Here is a 22,926-nt window from a genome sequence, read left to right as displayed (position 1 = left end):
GGCAGGTTAAAGCCATTCCCCTTGGCCTGTCCCTACATCCCTTGTCCAAAGCCCCTCTCCAGGTTTCCTGCAGCCCCTTCAGGCACTGGAGCTGCTCTCAGGTCTCCCCTTCAGGAGCCTTCTCTTCTCCAGGCTGACCCAGCCCAGCTCTCTCAGCCTGGCTCCAGAGCAGAGCTGCTCCAGCCCTCGCAGCAGCTCCATGGCCTCCTCTGGACTTGTCCCAGCAGCTCCACGTCCTGCTTGTTCCCCCCCCAGAGCTGGATGTAGGACCCGTTGGTCGTGCTCCTGGTGAGACAGCTCTGCACACGGTAATCCTGACCTAGCTCATAGGGTGAGGCTGTGTAGACCTGGTGTAAATGGCATAGCTCAACACTGTACCCAACTCATGACATTAAAACTAAAGGAGGAAAAGGTGCATCTTTGTTTTTTTTTGTCCCCCATGACCTGAAGAGATGAGATTTTAGCCGCAGAAAAGTGGGATTTGGGTTGGAAATGGTGCAGAACTTGAGAATGGAGCACCCCGGGTGGGATTTCTCCACTAAAATAATAGGAATTGTAATGAAACCACTGGGTGTCATGGAAAAGGTGGTAATCGCTGCTGACAGCGAGGTGTGGAGCTCCTGATGGGGAAATAATGGTGCCACGGCAGAAGCAAGATGTGATTTGGGTTTGTTGTGTGTGAGGGGATGGAGCTAATTAGTGTTAACGAGAATGAGAAACTTGTTTTATGGAGACAAGTAAAACCCATACGGTTTATTCAGGCCAAGGGGAGATGGGGCTTCACTCTTGAAGCAGCCCAATGCCTTGGGTTGGGAATACACTTAAAGAGAGTAACTGAGCCCCGGAACAAGGGGATGCAGAGCCTGTGGGGAGCCATAACTCCTCCGCGCTGACCCAATCCCGCTTCGCGGGGAAGATGGCGGCGGAGCCCTCCCGCTCGCCGTAGCCCTGGAGGACCGCCGGGCGCGCCGCTCTGTTCCCGTCTCTCTATGGCCTCTCAGCCTGTGGGCCCCGACCCGGCGCCGGCCTCGTGTGGCGCTCTACCCACCCCGTCGTCTCGGTGGTGGTTCTAGGCGGTGGCGCCGTCTCGGTGTCCGGGCGCAGGGCGGGCCTGGCGGAGCTATGGCGGCCGTGCGGGGCCTGCGGGTCTCGGTGAAAGCGGAGGCGGCGGCGGAGCCCCGCGGCCCGGAGCCTGAGCCTATGGAGGTGGAAGAGGGCGAGCTGGAGACCGTCCCTGTGAGGCGCTCGCTGCGGGAGCTCGTTCCGGTGAGGGGTGTGAGGTGTGGGCATGGGCTGGGGGGGGGACATGGAGGGACCGGCGGCTGGGGGGGTCTGTAAGGGCGTTTGGGGGGACATTCGTGGGAAAAGGAGCGATACTGGGGGTGCGTGGAGGGAGTGGGGGTATAAAGGGAACTCGGAGGGTGTGGGGGGAATGAAGGAGCAGATCGTCAGAGGACGTGCTTTGGCTCGAAGGGATGAAGAAGGTGGTGGAGAAGAGGATCTGGGGGGTAGTAATGGACTGCGGGGAGGGCTGTGGGTGGGAGAATGTCAAAGGAGCTCAGGATGCACCTAAAGCTGGGGGTGGCAGTGGGGGAACTCGGGTTGAGGCACTGGGAATGGGGCTCTGATGAGTGAGGTTTGAGTGTTTCCTTTCCACCCCACCCCCCCCCCCCTTACTTCATTGTCTCAAATTGGTCCTGTACAAGTTTTAGTAGGATTAAGTTTAATACCTAAAAATGGGTCAGAGTTCTTCTAAACTCCTCACTCGTCTTTTGCTCTCAAAACTTGCATGGGAATTACTTTACACACTAGTCTCTAATTATGTGATCTGCCACCATGCTTGAGCTTGTGCCACATACGTGGCCTAAAAGACAGCACCGTTCTGTATTTCCTTGTGCTTCATGAGTCAACCCTAGACAGCAGGTTTTTGAACTTCAAAAATACTTATTTTGCTTTTTAATAACTAAACATTTGGCAACTTCACACAAACTTTGCTACTGTTACTGAGCAAAGCAGTTACATGGTGTGTCCTTTGGTATTTCTAAACCAAGACTGGCCTACTTTGTAGAAAAAAAGGACTTTTAGCCAAAATAACTATTGCAGCACAAATGTAAAGAACCTATTTACCCCTAAAGAAAGCAAGATGTGTCCTTCCTGCTCCAGACTTTTGCCAGATGATGGTCCTGAGGGTGCCAGGATGAGGAGGTGCAGTTTTTACACAGGCAAACAAGGGAAAGTACAACTGGGGCATTGGTCCGGGGTCTGTGTGGTTTAGTGAACTCGGCATTCTCTGGTTTTGCTCTCTATCAGTCAGGTTGTGTCAAAACAGTAATGTTTTGTCTTGCAGGTATTTGGAGATTGGGTTTGAAATAATGACAGCAGTAACGAGTTGCTTGTTTAAGTGTGGTTGTGTCTTGGTGGTTGGACTTTTGAGACTAAAAGCTGCAAATTGACACTTCAGGAGTTGGGTATCACTGTTCAATCTTTTGTGTTTTACAAGGAAATTAGATCTGAAGCCAAGATTGTGGAAGTTTTACTTAAGAAATGTGTTTGATGACTTCTGCATTGCTGAGAGAAAGTAAGAACCTTCACAGCAGCAGACACAGAAACTAGATTGTGCCAAACGAATGAATCCTTAGAGTAAAGGAAGTTTGGTTCAGCTCATATGCTTTTACCTTTACTGACATCAGCAAGGATCATTGCTCATGTACTAGAGGTGTCACTTGGAGTAAGGCTCAAAGAGAAGAGGATGTATTTCTCATAGAAATGGCCAGATTTTGTTATTTTCAGCATAACAAGTCTGTTGCTTTCAGTGTTCACTGAGATTTCATCATCATTTTCCCTTTGTTTCAGGACACTAGTAGGAGATACGAAAACAAAGCTGGAAGTTTCATTACTGGAATAGATGTAACCTCCAAGGTAATTCCTATGCTGTGGTTCTTCAATGTACTTCAACATCCTAAAGATTGCTACTGGGAATTATTGCCTTCCCAGCATGAACAAAAGCTTAGCTTCGTGTTCAGAGAGCTGCAGTTTTCAACACTTAGGGAATTAACTCTCCTTTTGTTAGCTGTGGCCTGCATCAGGACCTGATCTCCCTTATAAACTTGTGAGAACTGGTGTTTTTAAGTTACAAAAACTTGTGTGCCAAGACCTGACAATGGTTCTGTTGCAACTGCCTCAGTGCCAGTCGATACTGCCAAGCCAAACCCTTAAGAGACAAGTCAGCTGTGGCTTTTCCTCTTGGGAGTGTGACAGAAGGAAGAACAAGTGCTTGGCAGGAAAATCAAGTTCCATTGCATTGTATCTTCCAAGGGCATCTTCTTGTTTAATTATTTAAGACACAGCTTGAAGAATGTGAGCAGCTGTTGCATTGAAATAACTGAAAGTTGCATAATTCCATGGAACTTCAGAAACTTAACCCTACAGCTCATCTCTGTACATTTAATAGTGAATTGGCTGTTTCATACTGTGCAATTGACCACTAAAACTGGTATTTAGTAGTAGAGAAGAAGCATTTAGTCATATGCTTTACAGGGCTGATACAATTTTACATGTGCTAGTCAATATGAATCCTCACCACAGCAGTGTGCTGACAAATCACATATTCCCATTTGCATTAGTGAAGCTCATACTTATCAAAGAGTACAGAAAGGGTTCCAGATGAAGACTGAAAATCAGGTTTTGGCTTCAATAGCTTGTTTGTTCTGTAGCTCCATAAAGGATTTGCAGTGCCTCAAGTCAGGGCCAAGCTGTCATCTTTTGTGATGTTCTTTAATGATGCAACTCTGATGTGGCCAAAGCTGTTGTGGCAACCTTTAAAAAGTGGTGAAACCCCTGTGTTTATTTGGCTGTCATTGGTGGCAGGTTCTGCTTAAGCACAGTTTGTGGTCCAAGTTTTGACTTTGGTTAGTAAGATCCCAGACCCTATAAAGCTTCCTGATACGTTCTGCAGAGCAAGGTGCTTCTCCGTTGGTTGCAGAACTTGGACAAGATCCACATAAGCTGTTGCTCATGAGCAAGCTGAATTGCCAGTCTAAAGATGTCAGTAGTCAGCACTCCAGCTTGTGTCGCTAAATCCATGCGGAGAGAGACGAGTCTTTATTTTGTATATATTTAAAAATCAGGGAAAAATCTCTATAATCTTAAAACATGAATTTTCCACATGGGGGAAATGTTTGTTTTAAGCAAGCTTTATTTTTGAGTGCAGCCTCTGTACCTCTGTTAGAAAGGAGAAGATAATGTTACTGTTCCATCATGGAGTCTGAGCATTGTCCAAGATGCCTTGTTTTCCATGCATCCTGATAGCATCCATTATGTTGCTGGTCCTATGTTAAAAATATTAAGCATCGCAGAGATGTTTTAGGGAATGATTTCAATGCTCTGAAACTCTCAAGTCTCTTCAGAATGAATAAACCTCTTAATATGGATTGTTGCTGTCTGGGAGATTTTAAGCATCTGGTCCTTCGGTGCTGCTTGTTGGGAATGCTGCTGAGATTCCTGTTTTGAATGTATTGTTGTGCATTTTGCAGGAAGCCATTGAGAAGAAGGAGCAAAGAGCAAAGCGCTTTCATTTTCGAGCTGAAGTGAATCTCGCCCAAAGGAATGTGGCTCTGGATCGGGACATGATGAAGAAAGGTAGGCGTTTATCCAGCAGCCAAGAAGAAAAGATCCCTCACAGTCCCTTTACTTGATTTATCCTATAATATTCCCTGCATCTGCAGAGGTTTTCCCAGATTATTGCCAAAAGAAATCACTTCTGGTTTTTTTCACCTTTTAAAGTTGTTATTTTATGAGCTGTTTGGCTGTTCTCAGTTCACTCCTTGTTTTATCAACCCCAGAAAGAAGATGACAATTTTATCTTTACCTAGTGCTGCATGTCCAAGATTCATCTTCTGCCTCAGTGCTGCTTTAAGAACCTTTAAATTCTGTGAGCAGACCAGACCTTGAGCACTGTTTGTGTGTACAAGTGAAGCACACAGTGTCCTGTGCACAGCGAGAACAGCTTCTGTGCTGTACACACAGTGAAGCTGGGCTGCTGTGCTTGTGCCCTCAGATGGCAAGCTGGGCATGTTGGAATAGAAGCAGATCAGCCAGGAAGTGTGTGCACGGCAGATCAGTGCTTTTGGCATCCAGTTAGTTGGACCTGCTAAGCCCTGTGGCCTATAGCAGCTCTCATTAGGTGATACCAGTAGTAAAGTTTATAAGGCAGTTTACTGTGCAGTACCTGCATCTACCAATGCCTGTCATGTTACCTCTTTTTAATTCTCAATTTATCAAAGTTTTGCATTGTGGAAGAATAATTCAAGTGATGGTGTTTAGAATGGTGTACCTCATGCTTTGCTTCAATCAGGTTCCATTTAGCTTATTTAAAATGTTTGCTTTATAAACTCATATATTACTAATTTAACAGCTTCCTCGATATGAGTAAGTACCAATTTTATATCCCTTCGTTTGTGCAGCAATTCCAAAAGTGAGACTAGACACAATTTACATCTGTGGAGTGGATGAGATGAGTACACAGGACATCTTTGCCTATTTCAAGGAGTATCCTCCTGCTCATATTGAGTGGTTAGATGATACATCATGTAAGTAAGCGGGGCCTTTTGTCTGTAATTCTTACTCATGTTTTAATGCTAGTAGTAGCTGTACCTCATGTGTCCTAGTGGCTTTCGAAGTCACTGATATTTGTGTGTGTTTCCTTGTCATTTGCCTTAGTAAAAAAGGTTCAGAAGGAAATAATATATTAATAATATACTATAAATATATAGTATATAGTGGAAATCAAACCCACTATCTGGTTGAATATTTGCTTTTGTAAGGAGATAGTACAGAGCAACTTGCAGGCATCTAAGAGGAGGAAAAGAGGTATAAAATTACATCTTGACATGCAGAGTATACCTGCTATGAGTGTCACAGCAGATGACACTGTGAGAGAGCATGCCTGTGTGCAGTTAAGCAGGTTGGTTTTGTGCTGCGGAGGAGCAGACTTGTTGCCATATTTATTTAGTGCATTCGCAGGGAAAAATCAGTGGGTGGAAGAAGGCAGAGGCTGAATGTGATTTACATAGATTGGAAAAGGAATGTAAATTCGTGTTGCAAGGGCTGTTTTGGGGAGTACTAATGCAGTGAGATTGCCAGGAAGATAAAGGGTTGTTGACAGCCGTGTTTTCTTCACGATACTAAACTGTAAGAGTTGTTTGCTCCAGGTGGGTGCTGGATCATGGAACTGGAAGGCTCTGAGATTGCCAAGTGGCTAGAAATGCTGTAAATGAAATCATGTAAAAAGTAGGAGCCAGTGCAGGTTTTCCATTGATTGGGATTGCTGGAAACTGATTTATTAGCAAGCATTGCTAAGACTCGAGAATTAGTAGCCTGGTTCCCTGGAATGACCCTGAAGGAATTATGTTCCAGTGCAAGGTAAAATACATGGTGTACTATTGGTAACCTTGGAGTCACTGTGCACGACAGCTTGAGGTGCTGCCAGAAAACCTGAAACACAGTGAGCACAGGGTGGCCAAAGAGCTGCTGTGGTGATGCATAAGCTGGCAACTGCACAGCTTAACTCTGTATTTGAGGCTGCATTTCTAAGGTTGATGTTTATCCTTTTTCTGTGTTATTATCCTTATTCTTAAGTGGTACGTGAGTAAATTTAGTGTGGAACCAGAGTGAGCTTGCAATGCAGAAATGCAGGCTTCAGAGTCGTAACAATACTTTATCCAGTTACAGTTAAAACACATTTTCATTATTGATTAATTTTCATGCTGTATGAGTTAGCATGGCAGCTACCTGGTGAAAATACAAGGAAGACCACTGTCCTTTCAGCATAGATTTGTGTCACAGCATGGCAGAAGGTGTCACATTCCCCTCTGAATTATATCTCGTGGTGTCTTAGTGCAGAGGTGGATTTAGATGGTGTTCTGTATTTCAGATTGAACATAACAATAAAGGCTTTGAATATGGAGGTGTGAAGAGCAGGTAGGCATACAGAAATGGAAAGTCATTAGCCAGTCATTGAAGTTAGCACCAAAAGTGGGTGTTCTTCACCTTGTAAATTGTGTCTGTTCAAGTAGTTTGAGAGAGTCTTTTCTTCTGGGACACTGCATAGTTCTTGTGATACCTGAATACACTCTGCTTAACTGCAGAGCAGTAAATTACATTTGCTGCTGTATTTGCACTGAATGCAGAAAGCTTTTATTCAAAACCTGTTTCTAAGCAGTTTTAGCTCTTTTCAACTTTGATGGTTTTGAAATGCTTTTAGTTGGCCTAATAAGTTATGTTCTAGTATCAGCTGCTGATTCAAGGTACGTGCAAGGCATGTACTGAATCACATGGTTAACCTGTGACATGATGATCAGTGCAAAGTGTAGGCTTTCCTATTTTCCTGCTTTTTGGAAACGATTAACAGAATTCCATAGGAAAGTCCAAGGTTGTGTTAAATTGTCAAAGGGAAAAAAATCAAGGCTTTTTTCTCCCCCCCTCTTGAAATGCACTGATCCTGATCCAATATCCTACACTCAGGAAGCAGGCTTTGATACATATGATTGTGCATTTCACTTGTTCTGGTTTGAATCAGTTGTTGTGCATGTCCTCCAGCTTCCCACATGTGTTCAAGAATGACTTTCCCTCAGGAGGTGTATCTGGTTCCTTCTTTTGCTATGTCACCATATGAAAGTGTTTCTGGACTTCTGTTAGCAGTTTCCAGTAAGGCAGTGCATGTGACTGATTATGCAAAGTGCATTATGGTTTTGTGTGTGCTTTTATATGTCACAGGTAATGTGGTCTGGCTTGATGAAGTAACAGCAACACGGGCTTTAATTAATATGAGTTCCTTGCCTGATCAGGAGAAAACAAAAAGCAGAGAAAACAATGAAGAGAAGACAGCTGAAAAAGCCAAGAAAGGTAGATTGGGATATGCATATATAGCTCTCACCCAGTTAAATCAGTGCAACTTTAAACTTGGGCTTGGGTACTGCATAACCTGAATTACTGAAGGAGCTTCTGTCGTATAGTTTCAGGTAAATGTATTCTGCCACTTTAAAAAAGGCTTTCATCTTGGAAACCTTTTGAAGAAGCTGCTTCTTAAAAGGTGGGTTGGAGCTGGACCAAAAGCAGTCATTCAGTCGATACTGAACGTGTTAGATACAGGGTCATATTCAGATACGGTATTTGTAGTGGTACTTGTGGCACAGAAGTAAGTCTGTGGCAGTAAAAGGGTGAATTCCAAGTGTGGAAAAAGCAGGTGTAAGAAAATGTCCTGGTTTTGAAATACCACAGTTGATTCCTTTCTTGGTGCATCACCATCCTTTATTGTTAGCGCTGGTGTGACAGGTTATCACTTCACCGCTGTGTACGTCATCTCTAAATCTGGCCATTATACTTTCAAGAAAGCAGCACACTGAAAGGTCAGTTATACAAGAGCAGAGCAGGAAAAACACATCTTAATGTGGTGTTAAATCTGGTACCTGAATGCCTGAATTGTGAATTGATTTTACTTCCATGGGTGTAAATGAAGAATCAGGCTTTTGCTACCTTAGGACAATTTGCTGTTAGGCTGGTGTGATAAATTGCTGTGGTTCCAAGCACTGTACCATGCAGTACAAAGCAAAGAGAGATGTTGTATTTATGAACTCTTCCACGGGTTGTCTTTTAAACATGCTTTATGAACAAAATGCATCATGCTTTATGAACAAATGTGGGTCCTTCTAATTCATCCCCTTTTCCTGTTGCTTTTCTCCACGATGCAGTGGCTCCTCAACCATCCATGTGGCTTTAACTTTGGGGCAAATGTTGATAACGCTTCAGTAAGACTTGTTACAAAGTCAGGGATTAGTGACTGTCTTGTTTCAGTGGATCATAAATACATGTATTTAATCTTCTTGGCTACAAGTTACACATCGTGTTATCATTACACCACATCTCAAAACAAAACTTGTCATCTAAATTAATCCTGTTCAGCCGGAAAAGTGGGATATTGGATAAAGTACAAACTGTTCACTTACAGCTCAAGGTGTGAGATGCATCCAGATACACAAGAGTAACTGGCTTAGATGCATTCCTTGTGCATCCCTTGGTGGGGGGGCAACCCAAGATGTATTTTTTACTCTGAGCTAAAAAGAACCCTGAAAACTCTATATAAGCGTCTCACCATTGTAGTAGTTCTGGAAGTGTGCAGTCTTCTGTCAATTACTTCACTTTGAAATGAAGTCAGGTGGTGGTTTGGGGTTTTTCCTCCTTCTCTCCTAGAATATTCTAAGCTTTTGAATATTCACCTTGTTTACTTTGGTAGTATTGGATACTTGTGGGTCCTCACAGCATTTTAAAGGGAAACTAAAGGAAATAAGCTTTAATTTGTCTTTTATGGTCTTGGCCTTGCTGATCTCTCATACCCTGAAATGCAGTGTAGCTTCATTTGCTTTCAGAGAATTAAATTAATCCATGTGTGCTGCTGCGGGCATTTATGGGCACAGTGGCTGCCTGGTTCATTGTGTTCCGTGTTCAGATGTGCTTCACATTTCTATAGACATTTACTGGTTTGACTATCTCTGGGCTGTACAGAAGAAAGGATAATACCTTCCCTTTGATTTCAGAGACTGTAGGCAATAATAATCAAATATAACTGACATGCTAAATGGAGTTTATCCCCCCCCCCCAATTATTTTCCTTCTTAGAAAAACAGGAGGAAATCTCTGATGATGAGACGGAAGAAGGCGAGGTTGAGGATGACAATCCAAGTGATGTTGAGGTCAGTACAAAAGGGAAGTGAAAACACCATGATGGAAGTTTGGCTCTGGCTGCTGTGAAGCCTTCGTAACATTACACTTTTAACTGTATATACTTGTAATTCACAATTTAATGATCAAAGTAAATTGGATGGGGAAATGACAAGGAGTGCAGGTATGCTGGTGGTGAGAATAGCTTGTAATATAGAGTGTTTTGTGAAGAGTGATGGGGCATCCAGTGTGTAAGAGCCAGACTGGCTGCTCTTTTCTGCTGAGAGGAGGCAATGAAAGAACAATAATAGCAGGCATAGGCAGTGCTTAAAAAGACAAATACGGTTTAGAATGACCATAGGTATTTGTGGGAATCAGCATATACATTGATGCTTTGTAAATGGTGTAATCTTCACTGGCTGAATATAGAATAGGTGTGATTAGAATTTCTTTAGGAATGGCTTAGTGAACACTCGTACGTCATGGAAGTCTGAATTTCAGTTTCCATAAAGCAGATACAAATGGAAAAGAAAACCCTTTAGTCATTGCAGGAGGGCATGAGAACCTGTTAGTGAAACCATTTAGATATGAACCAAGCAAAAAGGAAAAAGTCTCAGTGTCCAAGTTGTGTTATTTGTTGTCTGCATTTCAGCCATTAGGATGGTGTCATTTGAAAGTGACTGGATTTAATAATCTGAGAGAATGTTATGAAGTAAGAGAAGGAAATATTTAAACCTTCAGGGCAAATTACTTACAAATTCACATCAGTTTGTCAAGCAAAAAAGCAAATTATTTGAGCATAATTTGAGAAGTAACTTTCTTAATACTCAGTGGGTTGCTGCTCTCTAAGCAACCCGTTTTCATTCAACAGTAATCTTATTTTTGAGTCCAAAATACCTCTTTTGCCCCCCAAAGTTGGATGCCCTCTCCCAGGTAGAAGAGGATTCTCTCCTGCGTAATGATCTTCGCCCTGCCAATAAACTGGCTAAAGGAAACAAGCTGTTCATGAGATTTGCTACTAAAGGTAAATGACCAGCTTAACAAGCACAATGAATTCTTGCTTGTTGTAGTTTTACTTGTTGACTAATCCCTGACTCAAAGTACCTGATTTTCTATTTGCACAAGTGTTACTTTCTTTGCTAATCGTTAGGTATTAAGATTTTGCAATAAATCCACATTTAATGTGTAAGTTAAATCCAGTTCCAGTTGTATGAAAACTGTGGTACCTACATCTTGGGCTCAGGGCATTCTTGCAAATACCATGGAGTAGGTTTTATGATGCCCTTCTCCATAGGGGTAAACTTCATGGTTTATTAATAAGAAATTAATTAGAGATGCTGATGAGATATTAGTGGAAGTTCTTTCTAAATACAGTTGAGATGTTAAACGATATTTATGAATAAAATGAAAATCCATATGATTTCTGGACCATGAGGGAAGTGACACATCCATAAGGAAAAGAAAGGTCATGAGGAAGGTGAGTACAGCCTCCAGCAGTTACAGGGGGATGGAATGCTCTGTGGAATGATATGTGGAAACTCAGCCTTGCTAGAATCAAGTTTCTAGATGCAAAACTCTGGTGGTAGGAGAAATTCCAGTGGTGTCAGCAAAGCTGTATCCTTCAGAAGGAGACTGAAGTAGTGCTGATCTGTAACACGTAGTCTTGCTTTCCCTCAGTGTCTTTGACTGGAGGGTTATGTATTTTTGTGCTGGTGTTGTGAGATACCTTCTAAAAGGGAAATATTCCTTTAATTTGTGTTTTTCCCAGATGATAAGAAAGAGCTGGGAGCTGCAAGGCGAAGCCAGTATTACATGAAGTATGGCAATCCCAACTATGGAGGCATGAAGGGGATTCTTAGCAATTCATGGTGAGTATTGGATAGAGGAATTGGAATATTGCAGGATGAGAGCGTCTGAAACGGTTTTAATTTGTGGATTTTCTTTCTGTTTGGTTCATGGAGATGCTCCTTATGTGTAAATAATGTTTTTACAACATGACTGTGCAAGGGGAGCATTTTCCCATGAAAATAAAGAATGTCTACATTCAAACCAGACAGATTTCTGATGTAAAAGTCTGTCTGATGTTAAAGTGAGTGCTAACTGTGTATGCTTAATCCAGGACTGAATATGGCTCATTCATTGTGCCTCTCCTGTGACAGGAGTGTCATTCTTTTTGTGGTGTTTCAGGAAACGAAGGTACCATTCCCGCCGAATCCATCGGGATGTGCTAAAGAAAAGGACGCTTATTGGGGACGATGTTGGCTTGACTCCTCCTTACAAACATCGTCACTCAGGTAATGGATGCCAGTGTGTCAACCCTGTGAGAGCACAGCTGGGGAATGGAGGGCTGGGAATAGCCTTAATCAGTCCTTCCTCCAATCCCTATAGTGCATGGAAGCAAAATCCAGCTTTGTGCTTGAACAGGCTTCTGAGGTCATGAACACCATGGACTGCTTTTGTCCTGTGACGATTTTCTTCCACTTAGGCTGTTCTGTAATATAGATGCCACTCTGTATTACGCTCTGTTCTCACTTCAGCCTTAGAGAGCCACAAAAGTCTTACTTCTAGTGGATTGTTAATTACAGTGATTCCCCCACATTAAAGTACTTTGTACGAATGACAAAATTCAGTTTATCAGAAGTAATTTGCTTTGCTACAGGCTTAGTAAATGTTCCCGAAGAGCCTATTGAGGAGGAGGAAGAAGAGGAAGAAGATCAGGTTATGGATGAAGATGACAGAGTTGTGGTAGAGTACCGTGATGAGCTGCAAGCTTTCAAGCAGTCCCGAGAGCGCAGTGCAACGCGAAGGTCAAGTGCAAGTGCATCTGACTCTGATGAAATGGACTATGATCTTGAACTGAAAATGATATCAACGCCCTCTCCCAAGAAGAGCATGAAAATGACAATGTATGCAGACGAGGTGGAGTCACAACTGAAAAACATTAGGTAAAAGTTTCTCCTTCTTTAAAAGGATCAGTGAAGAGGCAGTCTGAGTTAGTGACAGAGCTGTCGCAGCTTAAAGGCAAAGTGTCAATGCTCCCTTTTCACTTCTTAACCTAATTTTGTAGTAGATATTAAAAATAAATGCAAAATACAGCCAACAGTGATACAGGCTTTTAATTACAATTAACATCTTTCAGATAGAATCATAAAATAGTTAGGGTTGGAAAGGACCTTAAGATCACCCAGTTCCAACCCCCCTGCCATGGGCAGGGACACCTCACACTAAACCGTGTCACCCAAGGCTTCGTCCAACCTGGCCTTGGGATGGAGCATTCACAACCTCCCTGGGCAACCCATTCCAGTGCCTCAGCACCCTCACAGGAAAGAATTTCCTCCTTATGTCCAATCTAAACTTCCCCTGTTTAAGTTTTAACCTGTTACCCCTTGTCCTGGCACTACAGTCCCTAATGAAGAGTCCCTCCTCAGCATCCCTATAGGCTCCCTTGAGATACTGGAAGGCTGCTCTGAGGTCTCCATGCAGCCTTCTCTTCTCCAGACTGAACAGCCCCAACTTTCTCAGCCTATCTTCATACAGCTTCCCTTGCAGATTCTGTAACCCTCCTTATTGATAATGATGGAGCTCAAAGTGGAATCAATAGAAATTAATGCAAGCAAGCACAATTAACTTCTTGCATTTCATAACTAGGCCACGAAGAAATAACTCAATAACTGCTCTTTCTCTTTTCCCTTTACTCCTTCCTCTTCCTCAGAAAGAAGAATAACCCCCCAGTGTTGATGACAAAAAGGAATTTGTTTGTTATGGGCATATTAACCAAAATCACTTACGTTGTGGATTACTGATATCACTTTAATATGTCCCTTCAGTAGTCTCATTAGACTTCATTATAACATCAAGTCCTTTAACAGTTTTGAGACTGCACAGCTGCTCTGAATTTTGACACAGAGGCACAGCCTTAAGGAGGCAAACTCAATATTTGCTTTGCAATAGATACTGAGATATTCATGTGATAATTGCTAAACTTGGATTCTGACTGGAATATGAGTTCTTCCAAGTCATATTTTACTATTGTTTCTCATTTTAGAGATCCTGATATTACTGTTCTCTATGATGTAATGTTACGTTCAAGAGGACTTCAGAACTGTGCTAGGTTTCATTTCATTTAAGGGATGTGAAATCTGTTATTTTCTTTAGGAATTCCATGCGAGCAGATAGCATAGCAACCAGTAACATCAGAAACCGGATTGGCAGTAAAGGATCGTTAGAGAAGGTGGCAGATGTGAGACTACTGTTAGAAGAAAAACGTCAGAACAACAGTGGGCCGCGTCATCCAAACAGCACTGTAAAATCAGGTACTTAGCAACTCCTACATTGTGCAGAACTTGACTGGCTCATTAAAAGGGATATCTTCCTTTTACACTGTGCTCCGTTGCAAGTAACCTTAGGGAGTTCTGTGCAGCAGCAGTTTCTGCATTCACACAGTTTAAGTTGGCGCTGAAGTCCTGTAACTCCCTTTGCCTTCATCTTTTTGTTTGAGCCTCCTTTAAGACAAGAAATATCCAGCTAAAACAGGCAAACTTCAGAAGGCAAGATTCACACTGTGGGTCAAATAGCAATATATTTAGGATTCTCGTATTCTTGTTTTCATTGTCTTCTGCAAAATATCAAGCAGTATTAGAAGTCCAAAGCAAGGTGTCCCTTATCTGAAAGGAACTGTTGGAGCGTACTGATTTACGTGTAATCTTACCTCATGCTGGATGCAGATGTGCTATGCTCCTAAAGCAGAAATGGAGCAAGCCATAGAGTACAATCTCTTGGGCAGAGCACAACCTGAAAGCATTAAATGGCAAACTTATTGCCAAGAAAAAAAGAAAGATTAAATTTGGATACACTGTATTGCCACCACTGCCAGGACTGAAATCTGAGTATGAAAGACTTCAAAGACCAGGGAATCTGTCTAGTTTCAAGTTGTACACATGGTGAACGAGCATAAAACTAGCTGGGAGAGCTGGAATAAAGGCAGCGTGGCTTTTGTCATTTTAATCACTTGAAAATATCCCCAGATGTGCGGCGAAGACTGGGAAAGAGACCACATTCTCCAGAAACTAAACCTCCAAGTAGTACCTCTGCTGCTCGTCGAGAGCCCGTATCAGATGTCCACAGCCGGTTAGGACTCCCCAAGCCAGATGTTAAAGGCCTCTACTCTGATACCAGAGAGAAGAAATCAGGTAGGTTTTATGGAGAAAATGTAATGGTGCAATTCCTTTTGGGTTTAGAGTATAAGGGAAGTGTCAGCAGCAAACCATAAAGGATGTTCTTTAATTTCACTGAATCAACAAATGCTCGTTCAGAGCTTTGAAATCTAAATAGATGTAGGTTGAGCTGAGTATTTTAAATAGTTTTATATAGGTATGTTTAAAAGTAGAGGACTACTTTAAAACTGAGGTCAAAACAGGGCACTAAACCAAGTGTCATGAACGCAGTGGCATGTATCATTCTCTGCAAATGGGAAGCAGGGAACAAGACCTCCCATATTTTAGTTTCAAGTACTGCTTCAAAGTATAGTAAGTTCCATAGAATCATAGAATAGTTAGGGTTGGAAAGGACCTTAAGATCATCCAGTTCCAACCCCCCTGCTATGGGCAGGGACACCTCACACTAAAGCATGCCACCCAAGGCTTCGTCCAACCTGGCCTTGAGCACTGCCAGAGATGGAACGTTCACAACCTCCCTGGGCAACCCATTCCAGTGCCTCAGCACCCTGACAGTAGAGAACTTCTTCCTTATATCCAGTCTAATCCATGCCAAACACGATGGTGGGAGAAGGATGAGGAGTTTAAATGAATTCAAGCCTAGTTTCCTCAGACTTCCTCCAGCATTCCTCTTAGTCCTGTCTTCCTAAAAGCTGTTTGTTTTTCATCTGACCAGGTAATCTATGGACCCGATTAGGGTCTGCTCCGAAGACCCAAGAAAAGACTTCAGATAAACCTGAGAAACCTGTGGCAGCTCCAGAGGAGGACGACTCAGAGCTCCAGCGGGTTTGGGGTGCTCTCATAAAGGAAAAAGAACAGTCTCGGCAAAAGAAGAGCCGGTTGGATAATTTACCATCCCTACAAATCGAAATCAGCCGAGAAAGCAGCTCGGGATCAGACTCGGAGTCATGATCGGGTTTACATCCCGATCCTCAGCATTAGAACTCTGCACTGTGGCAGGGTTTCCTTTGCCCAAAAGCTGGACGCTGGCAAAGACTCTGCAGTGAAGGTTCCAGAAGTGTCTCTGTTCCTTTTATGCAAACCAGAGATGCAAACACCACTTGAAACCTGAAGCAGTCACGTTTGTCTGGAGTCTGTGGTTGGCCCTGTGTTACGTAGGGCATTGTCATATATGTTTATTACAGCAAACCTGTAGTTAATTCTAGCAAAACACTTTCCTCCCCAAGCTTTGAACTGAAAAGAAGAGGCAGAGATGCTCTGTATTTTTAAGACCTTTTTTGTTCTTAATGTTTTTAACACGGAGGCTTTTAACAGCGTATTTTACACAGTCCTTCCAAAGAACAGGGCATTTCATAACCAACATCATTGCCTTGCCCTTCTGGCTCTTACGCAGCACCTTTCCTTTCCTCTTGAAGTAATAACAAGTAATGCCCTTCCTGGGTGGGCAGCCAGCAGGGATAAGCTTGAACGGGACTGTCACGTTCTCCTCCTCCAAACTACGGGATGTGAATTGGAAGTTAAACATATTAGTACAGTGGAATTTCACACAGTATCCAAGTAGCATCAGGGCTTGAGGAGTCCTGCTTGTTTCTTTAGGTGATACTGTGTTCTGCTGCAGTAGGGATTGAGATGGTCAAGACTGCAAAGTTGGAGGTTTGAGAACTGTGTAAATTGCCAAGGGTTTCAGTTTTTGTTGTTGCTGTTACACAATGAGAAATCCCATTTCTTTCGTTTCCTCTGTGTTCTGTTCTGAAGAAATCTAACAACTGAAAAGCATCCATTTCTCTACTTGTGAGGATTTTCCTGTTGGCCACGGTGAAAGCTATAGTAGTGTTTTCCTATATGCTGTTTAACTATATATATATATATATATATAACTGAAAGAGAAAAGGAAAACTCTAGGATCACTGTCTCATGTCAATACTTTTGGATGTTCTCCCTGTATCATTCATGTGGATGTGAACATGGTTGACTTGTTACATTCAGCTTTTTTACCTGCATCCCCTTCTCTAGCTAAGAAAAAGGTTTGATCAGTGTGCAGCTGTAGTGACTTTATCTCTTGTTGCCTGTGGCATATATTTGCATTGCCAGTGGTTTGAAATAAGGAATGATGCAGCACATCACAGCCTGGTAAACAGAACAGGTAGCAAAACCATTGCTACATTTGGATAGGCTGAAAAAATCTCTTTGTGTTGTCCCTCTTTCCTATGTTCTCAGTCCAAAACATCTCTGAATCTCTCTTCCCCTTCCTGCTTTTTTACAAACGTTTTATCTTTTCCCTCCCTGTTTTTGTACTAAGCTGAAGTAAGTCTGAGGCTTCCGAAAAGCAAGGAATCTGCAATTAACTTTTCTTACCGCTTTATTATGATAAAGAATAGCAGCATGGGAAACAAAAGGAAAAATGAAAGGTACAGTGACTAGAAGGTATCTGGGGACTGACTGGGCTTAAAGCCTTATTATTTCCTCTTTTTGTGACACTCATCCTTGGTTTTCTATTTAATTATTGACTATATAAATATGTCTCATGAAAGTCCTGTTGAGAGTAAATGACTGTAATGGTTGATCACTGTAAGAGTTCATCTTAATGTGTGCTTTCATCAGTACCCCTTCCAAAGCTTTCAAATAGAATCATGCCCATTTCTCAACATACGGATAAAATTTATTTAACCAGTGTCTTTTTGCCAGTAAACCTTTGTTGTGTTGCCGCTTTGATTCCATTGTGACCTTCCCTTTTCCCGTTGTGACCTTCCCTTTTCCCGTTGTGACGACCTTCCCTTTTCCCATTGTGACCTTCCCTTTTCCCGTTGTGACCTTCCCTTTTCCCGTTGTGACCTTCCCTTTTCCCGTTGTGACCTTCCCTTTTCCCGTTGTGACCTTCCCTTTTCCTGGGAGGAGATGGTAGATATGAATCATGCACCTGACCTATGAAAACAGGCTTCTGTGGTGTTGTGGACCCTTGCATGCATTTAAGCTCAGCCACAGGTTGTAGATGTTGCTGATAACCACTGTGTTTCCATGTGAATACTCATAACTTGAGCCTGGTGAAGGGCAGGATGGGAAGAGAGAATATCTTAACTGTGATAGAAAGGCTCTGAACTCATGGATGTGTGAAATCAAGCCAAGCAATGTAGGCAAAGGCTTATGTCTGAGGAAGAGGAGCTGTTAACACTGGTTCTGTCTTCCAGATAGTCATAAACACGCCTTTAAATGTGTCCACATTAGTTGGGTCTGTTGCAGTTATGGTTTAGAAGGGAGAGTTTTGTGTGTTAATGACACCACAGTAGCTTTGCTGCAAGAAAAATAGAGGTTTAGTGTTGAAGGGACTTACAGAGTGGGGTTTTTCCTGCTTGTTTGCCTGGTTTTGCTTTTGGGTGATACAGAGAAGCCTTAATATTTGGTGGTATCAGGAATTCTAGCTTTGGTCTTTAGTTTCCTGCACATGAACTGCTGGGTTTTGCTCATTCAAAATGAGCACTGAATCTTCAGTGAGTGCTTTATCCTCAAGACAGTTAACCGCAACCTGTTTGACCTGGAGAGAGAGAGATTGGATGGAGAGTTGTGTTCTGAGACCCCTTCTATGGTACTAAAATGAACTTGTGTTGAGAATTGCACAAGGAAAAGTTTGGCTTTTGCCGGAGGGAAGGATGGGTCTGAATTTTGGGTGACTCCGCACAGGACCACAGAATCCTTCCTTTGGGAAGGTTTTGCTGTTTAAAACAGGGTCTTTTGGATTTTATGGGGTTCTATAAGGTGATTTGATTGCGTAGAAGAAAGAGTTGTAGGGGCTGCAGGCTCTGTGCCTGCAGCTGCCCTCAGGCAGACTCTCAATGTGTGACATTGATGGGAGACTTGAAAGAGAGGGCTTTGCTTTTCTTCTCGAAGATGATGGCCCATGTGTTTAGCAGGGAAAAGGAAAGCAAAATAAACCCCTTATTTTCAGTTCAAAATGACATTAAAATGTGAAAATAACAAATCTTATATTTAAGCAGCTTTCTGTCCCAAATAAAAGTGGTCTGGAATCACGCTGACCCATCCCAGTGTGCTGGAACACAGATGATACAGAGCGGAGCTGCATCAGTTCACAGTGAGGAGCTTGTGGGTGCTCCCTTGGCTATCCTAAGAGGGGATTGTGCCTTTCTGGGGACGAGATCATGGAATCCCAAAATCCCAGGTTGGAAGAGGCCTCAAGAATCATCTGTTCCAACCTTTCTAGGTAAGTACCCTGGCCAGTCCAGCCTTAAAGATACCCGATCTTGGGAAATCCACCACTTCCCTGGGGTGATCCCAAACTATCCCATCATTATCCCAATGGCTGGTTATTCTCAGTGCGACAGATTTTCCTCTTGTGTTCAGTCAGAATCTCCCCAGGAGTAACTGATGCCCATCACCCTTCTTGCCTTTTCCACGTGTGTAAGAAGTGAGTCTCCATTTCTTCGCAGCCGCCCTTTAAATACTGTATAAACCCAGTTTTTCCTGGCTTCCCTCACACGCTTCCCAGTCCATGGATCATCCATGTGGTCCTCTGAACCCTCTCCAGCCTGTCCACACCTTTTTGCGTAGCAGGGAATTGAATTCCATGTGTGGCTTGACAAGTGCCGAGTAGAGCAAGACAATGACACCTTTATCTCTGTTGATGATGCTCTTGATGTCCCTTTGCATCCCCTTGGCTTGCTCTGCTGCATCTGCGCACTGTTCACTCGCACTGATGGGGATCCCCACTTCCAGGTGCAGCCGGTCCCATCCCAGCCGGGATCACCCCACTCCCCTGCCTCCAGGGTGCCGCAAACCAGGGGCCCACCAGCCCGGTGATGCTCAAAGCCGCTCCAAGTCCCGCCTCCCTCCCGTGTCCCGCTGCAGGAGATGGATGCTTCCAGCTACCCCCGCCTTGCTGCAGCAGTGGTACGGCTCCCCCCCCCCCGTGAAGTGGTACGTTCCAAGCCTTTATAAGCGGTCGCCGCCACTTTAGCGCCCTTTCGCCATGCGTGCAGGGCGGTCGGTAGGGAGAGCAGCGGGCATGGGGCGGTTGGGCGGTAAAGGTGGGCAGGGAGAGGGCCCGTTTGGGTGTAGCACGCTATGAAGTAGCCATGAGGTGGGGGCCCGCACCCCCGCCCCGCCAGCGGTGGTGTCGGCCGTGCTTCCCGGTCCCCGGGGCCGCTGGGGTTGGGCCGGACCATTGGGGGAAGCGGAGGGGGGGGGCACACACACGGAGGGAGAGCGGGCGGGTAAGGGAGGGCTGCGGCATGGCGGTGTGTGGCGCTGACGGCCTTCGTCCCCACAGGGCCGGGCATGGAGGTGGGAACCGGCACCGGGGGGGCCGATACCCCGTGAGAGGAGCCGGGACCGTGCTGGGAGCGGTGCGAACCCGTTCTCGGTGAGTTGGATGGGGCTGCGGCTGGGAGGCCGGGGCATGGCGCGGGCTGAGGTAGCGCCGGGCACCGCCATGCCTGAGCTGTAGGAAGGACAAAAGGACATGGAGCTGTTGGAACAAGCCCAGAGGAGGCCACGAGGATGCTCAGGGACTGGAGCACCTCTTGTATGGAGACAGGCTGAGAGAGTTGGGGCTGTTCAGCCTGGAGAAGAGGAGGCTGCATGGAGACCTCAGAACAGCTTCCAGGATGTGAAGGGGGCCTATAGGGATGCTGGGGAGGGACTCTTCATTAGGGACTGTAGTGATATAAGACATGGGGTGATGGGTTCAAACTGAAACAGGGGAAGTTTAGATTGGATCTAAGGAGGAAATCCTTTCCTGTGAGGGTGCTGAGGCCCTGGAATGGGTTGCCCAGGGAGGTTGTGAATGCTCCATCCCTGGCAGTGTTCAGGATCACGTTGGACGAAGCCTTGGGTGAGATGGTTTAGTGTGAGGTGTCCCTGCCCATGGCAGGGGGTTGGAACTGGGTGATCTTAAGGTCCTTTCCAACCCTAACTGTTCTATGAAGGGCTCGACATGGGGGTTAAACCCCGGTCACATTCGATTGCCTCCTCGTGAGCCTTCTGGTCGCTTTCGGGCTAGGCCTTCGTTCCTGGGGCAGAGGCCTGCCCCGCTCGGGGCTGTGGGGGTAACACTGCGGTTAGCACATGGTATTCCTGTGCTTCCGTGGGTTTTCAGCTTTATAACGATATATTTAGCAAATGGATCACTCCATCAGAGGGCTGGAGCATCTCTCCTGTGAGGAATGACCGCGAGTTTGGGTTGTTCAGCCTGGAGAAGATTCCCAAGAGACCTTATTGTGGCTTTTCAGTACTTAAAAGGGGCTAAAGGAAAGATGGGGAGAGACTTTATCAGGGCCTGTTGCAGCAGGACGTAGGTGATGGTTTTAGGGCATTGGTCCTGAGGTCCTGGTTTTGGTTGCGTGTTGATTTGTTCTCCTGCATAAATCTACTTTATAAAATAAGCTGTTACTTTAGAAACCTACTTTTTTCCTAAACTCACTGTGCTGACTCTTCTAGTAATGCTTCTTTTGCTTTATCCCCACAGCAGGAAGATGACTTGAAGTAGAAAAGGTAAGTTAAAGTTTTAACTTGCACTAAGGTGTATGGAAAGTTGTTGATGTGAAGCAGTTAATGCAGGACAGTTAGTAAAAAATAACATGTAGCAGTTGCATCTTAAAGCAAATTAGCTCAAGCCTCATTTACACATCATTAAGAGAGCTAATGCCTTTCATAAGCCAAGGGGGGGATGACTGTTGGTTCAGGATGAAGCACTTTGTGGTGTTTGAAGGGCTCGGGTACAAAAGTTGGCTGTTGATGATGATAACCCTGAATAGGAAGTGCCGTCAGATGCGAGAACTGACGATAACATCCTCACGTGTCTGAAACACAGCTGCGTGCCTGCGGGGTTTGGGTTCTTAAGTTTGTCTTCTGGAACTAATGGGGCAACCCTTAATTATGCTTGCTGTCCGTGAAAATTGCCCTTGTCATATCTTAACATAGCTCCGTGTCCATCTGTGTCACTGTCTGCAGAGCCTGGCTTTCCCGATGAAGGTGTCATAGGGAGTAGATTACACTTTGGAGATGGCCCTAATGTGAAGGTGAGTGATGAATTTAGAATCATAGAATAGTTAGGGTTGGAAAGGACCTTAAGATCATCCCGTTCCAACCCCCCTGCCATGGGCAGGGACACCTCACACTAAACCATCTCACCCACATCCAACCTGGCCTCAAAAAATTTCAGTGACTCATGTAGAGCTTTGTACCATGTGGGATCTAAATTGGGAACAAGTGAGGTTTATAGGCTGCAAAAAACCTCAAGAAGCGTACTTCATAACTTGAATCGATCCACTTCCCCTCCTCTCATCCTCAGTATTCAAAGCCTGATGCTTATTTCCTGGTATCTATATTTAGGTGTAGCTTGCAGGTCTCTGCTGCCATGTACTAATTGTTCCTCACATCTACCACGTGATGTTACAGCTCTTCACAAGTCCTGCAGAAGGCAGTGAGACAGAATGAGCAGGAGGTTCCTCTAGGTGAGTTTAATACTTGGTGTGCTGTTAGTTTAACATGATGGGATTTGTCTGCAGTCTCAGAAACATGATCTGCTTGAGAACATTCCCGTTGGCTGTGTTTCTGTCTGTATATTCTTAGCTCTAGAAGTATAATAATTGAAGTTCTAGGCCAAAAAGTAGCTTGTAATAAAACAAGGGCAGCAGATGCGTAAGAGCTGTTGTCTTTTGCACTGCGGTTTTGCTGATGGCTCTGTAGAGCAAAGGGATAAAGGTCTTCTTTCTGCTAGAAATAAAGGTATCATGTGATGAAACCAACCACAAGTTGCTGGAATTACCGGCAGATTGACTGGTGGTGAGCAAAGGGTTTTCTGATGATATCCCTTACATTAGCAAATGGCTTGATACTTGCTGGGAGTGGTTAACTCACCCATGCTGTTGTGTTACAGGTGTTTACGCTTGAGAACATCTTGTCTGAGGGAGAAGGAATCCAGCAAAACCCGTGTGTGAGCTTGGAGACCCGTGTTTGTACTTAAAACATTAAGAAATGGTAACAGTGACACTGTTTTGATGGCACATCTATTAAAACCCTATCTCAAA

General features: G+C 44.2%; 1 protein-coding gene, 1 long non-coding RNA gene and 2 other non-coding genes across 4 annotated transcripts; 3 read left to right on the top strand and 1 right to left on the bottom strand.

Annotated features, from left to right (window-relative positions):
• The first annotated feature begins 885 nt into the window (after window positions 1-885).
• NCBP3 (nuclear cap binding subunit 3) lies at window positions 886-17,559 on the top strand. Its single transcript, XM_061470016.1, has 13 exons — window positions 886-1,266; window positions 2,854-2,919; window positions 4,533-4,638; window positions 5,463-5,588; window positions 7,774-7,902; window positions 9,672-9,745; window positions 10,629-10,737; window positions 11,482-11,581; window positions 11,901-12,007; window positions 12,373-12,658; window positions 13,869-14,026; window positions 14,738-14,902; window positions 15,603-17,559. The coding sequence occupies exons 1-13, from the start codon at window positions 1,123-1,125 to the stop codon at window positions 15,836-15,838; spliced, it is 1,806 nt and encodes a 601-aa protein (XP_061326000.1). The 5' UTR covers window positions 886-1,122; the 3' UTR covers window positions 15,839-17,559.
• On the bottom strand, window positions 17,362-19,099 carry LOC133277852 (uncharacterized). Its single transcript, XR_009746370.1, has 2 exons — window positions 17,762-19,099; window positions 17,362-17,632 (listed from the first exon to the last, which is right to left on the bottom strand). It is a non-coding gene; the product is annotated as an uncharacterized LOC133277852 (long non-coding RNA).
• A 2,528-nt stretch (window positions 19,100-21,627) lies between these two features.
• On the top strand, window positions 21,628-21,702 carry LOC133278217 (small nucleolar RNA SNORD49). The gene has a single exon (XR_009746474.1). It is a non-coding gene; the product is annotated as a small nucleolar RNA SNORD49 (small nucleolar RNA).
• Window positions 21,703-22,629: 927 nt separating this feature from the next.
• LOC133278221 (small nucleolar RNA SNORD65) lies at window positions 22,630-22,703 on the top strand. The gene has a single exon (XR_009746478.1). It is a non-coding gene; the product is annotated as a small nucleolar RNA SNORD65 (small nucleolar RNA).
• Window positions 22,704-22,926: the final 223 nt, after the last annotated feature.

The sequence above is a fragment of the Pezoporus flaviventris genome, unplaced genomic scaffold, assembly GCF_033815535.1.
Source record: "Pezoporus flaviventris isolate CSIRO_AGI_PZ_B2104156 unplaced genomic scaffold, CSIRO_AGI_Pfla_v1 ptg000063l, whole genome shotgun sequence".
In the NCBI taxonomy this organism is placed as follows: Eukaryota; Metazoa; Chordata; class Aves; order Psittaciformes; family Psittacidae; genus Pezoporus; species Pezoporus flaviventris.
This window is presented reverse-complemented; position numbering and strand designations above follow the sequence as displayed.